The 8984-nt window shown below is 58.3% G+C and overlaps 1 protein-coding gene across 1 annotated transcript in view; it reads left to right on the top strand.

The window, feature by feature from the left end:
- LOC107215109 (vasoactive intestinal polypeptide receptor 1-like) overlaps window positions 1-7492 on the top strand; it is a 9731-nt gene extending 2239 nt beyond the window's left edge. The window contains exons 3-13 of the mRNA XM_015651065.3: window positions 2307-2414; window positions 3227-3333; window positions 3504-3601; window positions 4003-4135; window positions 4764-4917; window positions 5408-5468; window positions 5701-5767; window positions 5873-5964; window positions 6154-6283; window positions 6546-6587; window positions 6759-7492. Of these exons, the coding sequence (XP_015506551.1) occupies window positions 2307-2414; window positions 3227-3333; window positions 3504-3601; window positions 4003-4135; window positions 4764-4917; window positions 5408-5468; window positions 5701-5767; window positions 5873-5964; window positions 6154-6283; window positions 6546-6587; window positions 6759-6851 (1085 nt within the window). The 3' untranslated portion in view covers window positions 6852-7492. The remainder of the gene's footprint in view (window positions 1-2306; window positions 2415-3226; window positions 3334-3503; window positions 3602-4002; window positions 4136-4763; window positions 4918-5407; window positions 5469-5700; window positions 5768-5872; window positions 5965-6153; window positions 6284-6545; window positions 6588-6758) is intronic.
- Window positions 7493-8984: the final 1492 nt, after the last annotated feature.

The following is an 8984-nucleotide window of genomic DNA, read 5'->3' as shown; positions in this document are numbered from 1 at the left end:
TGCTCTGGGCACCCTGTGCCAGGGCCTGCCCACCCTGCCAGGGAACAATCCCTGCCCAATATCCCATCCAGCCCTGCCCTCTGCCACTGGGAGCCATTCCCTGGCTCCTGGCCCTCCATCCCTTGTCCCCAGTCCCTCTCCAGCTTTCCTGGAGCCCCTTTAGGCCCTCAAAGGGGCTCTGAGGTTTCCCCAGAGCCTTCTCACCCCTCCAGGGATGGCTTCATGGAATATGGCAGTGCTGGATCTGCCCATGTCCCCGGCAGATCTCCCTTGATCCCCCTGCACCAACGCCAGGGCTGTGGCCACCAGCACCGGGGTCACTCCATGGTGTCACCATCTCACATCTGCTCCCCTTCCTCATTCAGCAAATTTTACAGCCAAACTTTTTTTGAGCAACTCAATTTTCCCATATCTGGGATCTTAAACAAATTAACTTGTTGAAAAAAACAATTTTCAAGTGCTGCTTTTGGACATCCTTTTTAAAATTGCATCTCAGTTTCCATCCAAAGTGGAATGGCCCAATCCCAGGCAAAAATTGTCACCAGGAGAATAAGGAATGCGTCATTCCAGGGCTTTAATCTCATAGCATTGGAAAAATTAAGCAATAAATGCATATGAAGGCGCATAATTGCTTAAGTAACTCAGCAGAGATGTCATTTATTCTTCAGCTTAGCGGGGAAAAGCCAATTTGATTGGAAAAAGTCCATTTTGCAACCTGAATTGTGCCAGCCAAGGGGAAGGAATCTCACTGCAGTGAAATATCTGAGAAGCAGGAATGCATAATGAAAACCTGGGTTTAATCCCGAGGTTGCTGCTGCCCCCAGTCCACCTGAGCTGCATTCACCCCTTCCTCTGCTTGTGCCAGCGTGGGAGCTGTGAGCGAGGACAGGCTCAGAGCCCATGGACAGAGTGGGAGGGCTCTGGGAACAATTCCTGCCCAATATCCCATCCAGCCCTGCCCTCTGCCACTGGGAGCCATTCCCTGGCTCCTGGCCCTCCATCCCCTCTCCAGCTCTCCTGGAGCCCCCTTAGGCTCTGGAAGTGGCTCCAAAATCACCTTGGATCCTTCTCCTCTCCAGGTGAACACTCCCAGCTCTCCCAGACTTTCCTCATGGCAGAGATCTTCCATTCCTTGCACCATTTCCGTGGCATCCTCTGGACTATGGGGGCTACAAATTCCTGTGGAGATCCTGGAGATGCTCCAAAGGCCAGGCTGGGAGAGCTGGGAATGTTCACCTGGAGAGGAGAAGCTCCAGGGAGAGCTCAGAGCCCCTTGCAGGGCCTAAAGGGGCTCCAGGAGAGCTGGAGAGGGACTGGGGACAAGGGATGGAGGGCCAGGAGCCAGGGAATGGCTCCCAGTGGCAGAGGGCAGGGCTGGATGGGATATTGGGCAGGGATTGTTCCCTGGCAGGGTGGGCAGGCCCTGGCACAGGGTGCCCAGAGCAGCTGGGGCTGCCCCTGGATCCCTGGCAGTGCCCAAGGCCAGGCTGGACATTGGGGCTGGAGCAGCCTGGGACAGTGGGAGGTGTCCCTGCCATGGCTGGGGTGGAATGGGTGGGTTTAAGGTCCCTTTCCACCCAAACCATTCCCTGATTCCCTGCTTCCATGACCCCAAGAAATGAAGTGACTGATTCCAATTCTGATTCCCCTGAGCAAAAACCAAGCCTCGCTTTGGCATTGTAGATGCAAATCCCTCCGTGCCTGTGCTGACACCCCCAGGCTGAAATCTGAGGAAACTCATCAGACTTGTCCAATTCCACATTCCCTGGCTGGCAGTGGATGTGGCTCCAGGTGAACAATGTGGATCTGCAAGGTTAATGATGGAGCTGTGCTGGGACAGGAGCTGGCCTGGAACGGGATGTCCTTGTCCCATCCCATCACGAGTTCCTCCAGGCCCCGAGTCTGCCTGGCCGTGCTCATTCCCAAGGAAATTGGAGAGCGATTTAAACGGGAATTGAGTGCTGGATAGGGAAAGTTGTTTAAGGTGATCACTCGCAGCAAGCTTTGCCTGACTTCCCCCTGTCCTTGGGGTACATCCCGAGCTGAACCTCCAGGTGCATCAATCCAGCACAAATTGCGTTATTTTAGGAGCCGGGGCAAATCCCTGCCCACCCCCCAGGCAGGGTCTGATGCAGCCCCGGCAGTTCCCAGGTGCCAGCGCTGGGAGAGGATGTTCCCAGGAGCAGAGCCGGGATGCTCCCGGTTCCTGCGGGGCCCGGCCCTGGCTCGGGGGACAGCGGCGGGGCTGCGGTGTCACCCGCACGTCCCCTCCTGGTGTCACCGCGGTCCCTTCTCTCCCTCCCCAGGCTGCCCGACGGAGTGGGACGGGGTGAGCTGCTGGCCCGCCCTGCCCCTTGGCCAGTCCCGAGCTGTCGCCTGTCCCGACATCCTGAACGTCTTCAAGAAGTCCGAAGGTCTGAATCCAGCGGGGATCGCTCACCCCGAGGGACCCACCCACCCTGCCAGGGACCCCTGTGCCACCCCAGCCCTTCCCTGTGGCCCCGCAGCTCCTGCCTCTCCAAAACAAATGTCCTTGGTGTAAATCGCATTCCAAGCAGGGGGCAGGAAAAGCAGAGATTCGGGATCCAAATCCTTTCATCCTCTGTGGGTGGGGCACCTGGGGACCTCATCCTCCATCCTGGTGGCACCGGGACATCCCCGGTGCCCTCCTTCCCCACACACCATCCCAGCCCTCCCGAGATGTCTCCATCCCTCTTGGAGGGCTGGGAATGAGAGCTCCCACCCAGAGCACTCCAGCACTTCTGCAGTCTCTGAGCACTTCCTCAGACAGGAGTAATTTGGAAAATGCTGGGAAATGTTTGCTTTGGGGCAGGAACAGCTCAGGAGAGGCTTGATGGAGCCCTCACAGGAGAAATGAGCACTTTTATTGCCTTAATTCCCAATTCCCATCCACTGGAGGGATCTGAGCTTGTTTTCACACCCAGCCCAAAGTTTTCCTGGCAGCTCCAGGCACGGGGCCGGAGGGAGTGATGGGGTCCAGAAGGGATGGGGTAGCAATGGGATCTGGGAGGGAGTGATGGTGTCTGGGAGGGAAGGAGCAGTGATGAGATCCAAGAGGAGCAGTGGGATCCAGGAGAGATGGGACAGCCAGGCCACTCTTGCCCCACTCAGCATCACACTGCTGTCCCCATCTGTTCCAGGCTGGGCATTTTGGGGGTGCCATCAGAGGTGACACCCATGGCTGAGGTCCTTCCTTGCCCTGCAGGGTGGATCCAGAGGAACTGCACCAAGTGGGGCTGGAGCCTCCCCAGCCCCCCCTACCACAGCGCCTGCCAGCTGGAGCCCCTCGGCAGCAATGACACCGAGGCCAAGGCACGTGGGACCCCTGGGGCTGTGGGGAGCTGTCCCCATGGCCCCCTTCCCCTCACTGGGCAAGGAACCATGGAGATGTTCCCCTGTCCTTGAGGGGGGAGCTGTCCCTGCTTGTCCCACACCAGCACTTCCCAGTCCATGTCCCCTCACTGCGCTGCTGTCCCTTCCAGAGAGGTCATTTTGTCACCATGAAGGTGCTCTACACCTGCGGCTACTCCACATCGCTGGCAGCGCTGCTCCTGGCCATCGGCATCTTCTCCTGCTTCAGGTAGGGCTGGGAGCTGCTCCAGCCCCACAGGCTGCAGGGACACAGGATAAATCCCAGCAGGGATAGCTGTCAGGACCCATCCCTGCCAACAGGAAAACTGGGAAGCCAGGAGAGGAACGGCAGCGTTGTCCTTCCCTGGTGGCCCTCTCACGTTCTGGTTTTGCAGATCTCTCTGTGCTGCAGGTCTGGGCTCTCCAGAGGTTTCTGGGATGTTCCCTTGTCCCTGAGCAGCCCCAAGCACAGCACAACCCTGCTCTTCCTGATTTTAGAGCAGGAAAGCTTCTCCAGGGCTTTGTGACCGTCACCGGCAGTGATCCCTGGGCTGGGCTCCAGCCTGGGATGGGGACACCAAGCACCTTCTCTGCCCCTGTTGGGGCCCAGCAGATCTCTCCCTCTTGCAGGAAGCTGCACTGCACCAGGAATTCCATCCACATCCACTTCTTCACCTCCTTCATCCTGCGGGGCACCGCCGTGTTCATCAAGGACAGCGTCCTCTTCTCGGACGAGTCCATCGACCACTGCACAATGTCCACGGTAAATCCCAAATCACAGCCTGGGAATGGGGCAGGGAGAGCAACGGGGGCTCATTGGGAAGGGGTTGGTGGGGCCCAGGCTGGATTTAGCACTGCAGAGAGAGAGAGAGAGAGAGAGAGGCTGTGAGATGAAGGAAATTCTGTCTTGGGTGGCCTTGGGGAGGTTCAGCATTTCTGCATCTCCCTCTGTGCAGGGAACAAGTTCTGTCAAAGCTGCCACTGGCCTCAGGCTGAGTGTCCCCAGAGGTGTCCCCAGAGGTGTCCCCAGTTGGGCTAAAGCTCAGCACGGCCCCAGCAGCACCAGGATCTGCTCAGATTTGAGGTTTCCAATAAAAGCAGGAACTCCTGAGTGAAGATACAACACCAAGAGCACCACAGACACAACCACAGGGCTTTTTAAGGTCCTACAAAAGCAGCCCGTGGTCACCTGCCCATGAGGCACAGGCAGAGCAGAACCTGGTGCAGGTGACTTGAGGGACAGGGGCAGAGTCCCTGGGGCTGCACTGAAAGGTCAGCACTGAGAGGTCATCACGGGTGTCCCCAGGAGGGGGGACACAGGGGGGTGACAATCCCGTGTCCCCAGGACAGGCTGTGGTGCACCCTGAGCCGTCCCCCTCCTCCCCTGGCAGGTTACCTGCAAAGCAGCGATCGCCTTCTTCCAGTACTCAGTGCTGGCCAACTTCTACTGGCTGCTGGTGGAGGGGCTGTACCTGCAGACACTGCTGCTGCTCACCTTCACCTGCGACAGGAGCTACACCTGGGGCTACATCCTCATCGGCTGGGGTGAGCCTGGGGACACCCCGGACACCCCTGGACATCCACGGGCAGGAACCAGCCTGGGAATGGCCTGATCTGAGACTCACCTGGCCAGAGGTCCCCAGGGCTGCTCCCAGCATGTCCCACCCCATCATCTCCTGCATGGCCTTGATGGGCACCCACCTGCTCCTCCCGGAGCCCAGAGCTGCTGGGGAAGCCTGGCCTGATCCAGGACAGGTTCTCCCTTCTTCCCACACCCACCTGGGGCTGGGAACACCCATCCCAGCCTGGGTGTGATGCAAGAGCTCAGGGCTGGGAGGGTGGCCAGGAGGTGGCACAGACACAGAACCATCAGTGGGCACCATTTCCTCCTGGAGAAGGTGGGAAGGTTGTCACTTTCCTGCCACTTCCAGAACTGAGCTAGCCACATGTTTCTGGGGACAAGGGACAGAGGGGTGGCACAGGGACTTCCCAGAGCACTGGAGGGACCATCCCTGCCTGTGTCCTGTCCTTGCAGGTGTCCCCGTGGTCACAGTTGGGGTGTGGGTGCTCACCAGGCTCCAGTACGACAACCATGGGTAAGAGCAGCTGCCCCTTGGCCTTCTCCAGGCCACCTCAGCCACGTGTCCCAGTCCAAGTCCTGGGAAATGAACCTTTGGCATGGGATGCTCAGGAGGGGAGGACTGAGGCAGCACTTTATTTAAATGTTATTTCTGTTTTCTGGTGGGTCTCATGGCAAGAGGGGTGCAAAGGGGTCAGGGGGTCACATGGGTCCCAGTGGGTGCCAGAGCCAGTTCTCCTGTCCCATAGGTGCTGGGATGACTACTCCAGCCCGTACTGGTGGGTGATCAAGGCTCCCATCCTCCTGGCCATATTTGTGAGTGTGCTCCCTGAGAGCCCCACCCCAGAGCCAGGGGTCCCATGGGGCCAGGGGACCCAGCCAGGGGTTGTGCAGAGCCTGAGACGTGGCTTCCTGGGACAGGTGAACTTCCTCATCTTCCTCAACGTCACCAGGATGTTGGCACAGAAGATCCGGTGCCCAGACCTCAGCAGAACCCACAAGCAGCAGTACATGTAAGGGGACAGGGCTGTGCCCACCGGGTCTGGGGTCCCAGGGCAGACCCTCCTTGGAGGAGCACAGAGGACAACCTTGGAGCCTCCAAGACCTGCCTTTCACAGAGAACCTACTTGGGGTTAAGACCAAGATTCTGTGGAGGTCTCACAGGGCTGCAGGAGCACCCAGACCCCTCTCACTCTCCACAGGAGGTTGACCAAGTCCACGCTGCTCCTCATCCCCCTCTTCGGGGTGCACTACGTGGTGTTCGCGCTCTTCCCCGAGCACGTGGGCGTGGATGCCCGGCTCTACTTCGAGCTGGTGCTCGGCTCCTACCAGGTGAGATGGGCAGGGGAAGTCCCCATGGTCCCACCCCAAACCCCACCAGGAGCCCCTGAGATGTGGGATGCTTTTAGGAGAGGGTGCCCCCATCCCCCTGGGGCAGGGCACAAGGGACAATCTGGGCCTGGAGAACCTGGCACTGATTTCTTCTGCCCTGTGGGGGTCAGAGGTATGGGAGGAGGTAAAGGAGGGAGGAGATGAGCACAGAGGGGTCCAGCCCCTTCCTTGGGGTGAAAATTGCTCTCCCTGTCCTCTGCAGGGCTTCCTGGTGGCTCTGCTCTACTGTTTCCTCAACGGGGAGGTGAGTGTGTCCCCAGCCCAACCCCGGGCACCACAGCGGGCACAGGGACACCCCAAGGGTGCCCCAAAGCCACACGTGGGCACAAGGACAGTCCCCCCAACCCCTGCCCCCCAATCCCCCCCTGGGTGCTGCCTGGTGTCCCTGGGTGCCAGCACCGTGGTGTTGCTGCAGGTCCAGGCTGAGATCAGGAGGAACTGGGGCAAGTGGCAAAGGTCCATGGAGAGCAACGTCTTCAACCTGGCCACCCAGGACTTCACAGCGTGACCAGGCCAGCGCTCCAGGGAAGAGCTGCTGGAGGAGCAGCTCCATGGCTGTGGTCCCAGAAAGACCCAGCCCCCCTGATTTTGGAGGTTCTGGGTCTAACACCCTCAGAGGGTGGTGGGAACAACCATGGGAGAGGCTCTGCCTGCTCAGTGCTGGTGGATCTTGCACCTGTGGTGGCACCTCACCCCTTGGAGCTCTGCTTTGGGGCAGAGTTTCAGGCAAAGGGAAGTTTTCCACTTTTCTGCCTGAAACTGGGAAGGCAACACAAAATTCCTTTGCCAAAGGACAGCTGGTGGTTATTGTTTGCACTGGGAGGAAAACGAGCGGCCCCGATACTGAAGGGATTCACTGATGGATATTTTCCCCCTTCCTTGCTTTACAAAATTTCCCTTCTGGGGAACACAGGAGCCACCCTGGGGATAGGGGAAGGATACAGAGAGAGGAAAATCCCCACAGCTCTACAAGAGACCCCCAACAGCCTCAGGACCCAGTTCCCCACTTCCCAAAATGCTTCCCTTTCTCCCATGTCAGTTGATTGAACTGGAGATGTTCCCTTGCCAGGAGAGCTCTCCCAGTCCTTTGCACTGAGGAACTTCCCTGGGGTTCATCTTCCAGGGATAAGAAAAGTTTTGCCAATAAAATCCATTCTCAAGTCCAGCCTCGCTTTTCAGAGGGTTGTTTTGCTCCACAAACCCGGAGAATTTGGGACTGGGGGTGCTGCAGGATGAAAATCCTGCCCATGGTGGAATACCTGGAGCTATCTCCCAGGCAATCTCTGGGCAATGCCTGCCCAGTGAAGCTCACAGAGGGGAGATGGAGGAGGAAAGAGAGGAAGAGCTCAAGGTGGGGACACCACGAGCTGTCCCAGAGGTCCTGGGGTGTCCTGTCCCCTCTGGGTCACAGCTGGCCTCACCAGCCCACAGCCTGGCCCTGTCCTCTCACCATGACCATCCTTCATCCTCCCATTCTGAGCTGCTGCCCTGGCCAGTGGTGCCTCCAGGAGTGAGAGAGGCCCCGGATGCCCTCTTGCCAAACTTCCTGGCCTCTCCCATGCTCCCAAGACCGGAGCCACCCGATCCCGGCCTCGCTTCTCACTCTGCCTGGGCTGTCATTTCTCCGTGGTGCCACATGTCCTTCCCTAAATAAACCCCACTTGCTGGCACCTGTCCAGGCTGCAAGATCTCCAGAGATCCTGTCTGGGAGGGCACTGAGAGGGAAACAGAACGCCAGGGCTGATTTGAGGTGAGATGGGAGATGTCCCATTAAAAAACCCTCTAGAGCCAGCACATCCTGAAGCACCAGGAACCCTCCAGAGGAGCTCAGGAGATGGTAAATAAACCCACGTCTGTAGCCAGGAAGGGACCAGAGGTGAATTGAATCCCTCTCCATCATTAGTGAAGATAGGAGCAGGGATGAGGCAGCAGCAGATTGAGCTGGGGATGCTCAGTGGGAACATCTGTTTCCATAAAACATTGAAAGACTCTGGATTTTCACTGATTTCCAGCTGTGAATGGATTTTTAGGGTGATAAATGACCCCAAATGACCCTCTGGGGTTGCTGGGCTTTGAACCCCATGGGACAGGAACCGTATGGGACTTTGAACACCCTGCAGGACAGGAGCCCAGTGTGGATCCAGGAGGGGACTGGGAATCTCCCTTAGCCTGCAGGAAAGGTTTTCCAAAGGTTCCCAGCACAGACCATGTCCTGCAGCTGCAAAAGATCATGGAAAGGGATCACAAAGGGTTGAAAGAGATTTAAAGCTCATGGCAGGGACACCTCCCACTGTCCCAGGCTGCTCCAGCCCCAATGTCCAGCCTGGCCTTGGGCACTGCCAGGGATCCAGGGGCAGCCCCAGCTGCTCTGGGCACCCTGTGCCAGGGCCTGCCCACCCTCACAGGGAGGAGTTTCTTCCAAAAATCCTCATAAACTTGGATATTTTTTCCAACCTAAAGCATCACTGATGGTTTATCCTGTGCTCGGGGAGGCTGAGCCCAGGCAGAGTCAGGTTTCCCCTTTCCCAGCATGGCCGGAGTGCCACAGCCTGGAATCCTCCTCAGCCGCCTGTCCCCGGGGTGCTGTGTGTCCCCGCAGGACCGGAGCGGTGTGTGGGGACAGGGACAGGGGACGGGGGAC

Source organism: Parus major, chromosome 27 (genome assembly GCF_001522545.3).
Source record: "Parus major isolate Abel chromosome 27, Parus_major1.1, whole genome shotgun sequence".
In the NCBI taxonomy this organism is placed as follows: domain Eukaryota; kingdom Metazoa; phylum Chordata; class Aves; order Passeriformes; family Paridae; genus Parus; species Parus major.
This window is presented reverse-complemented; position numbering and strand designations above follow the sequence as displayed.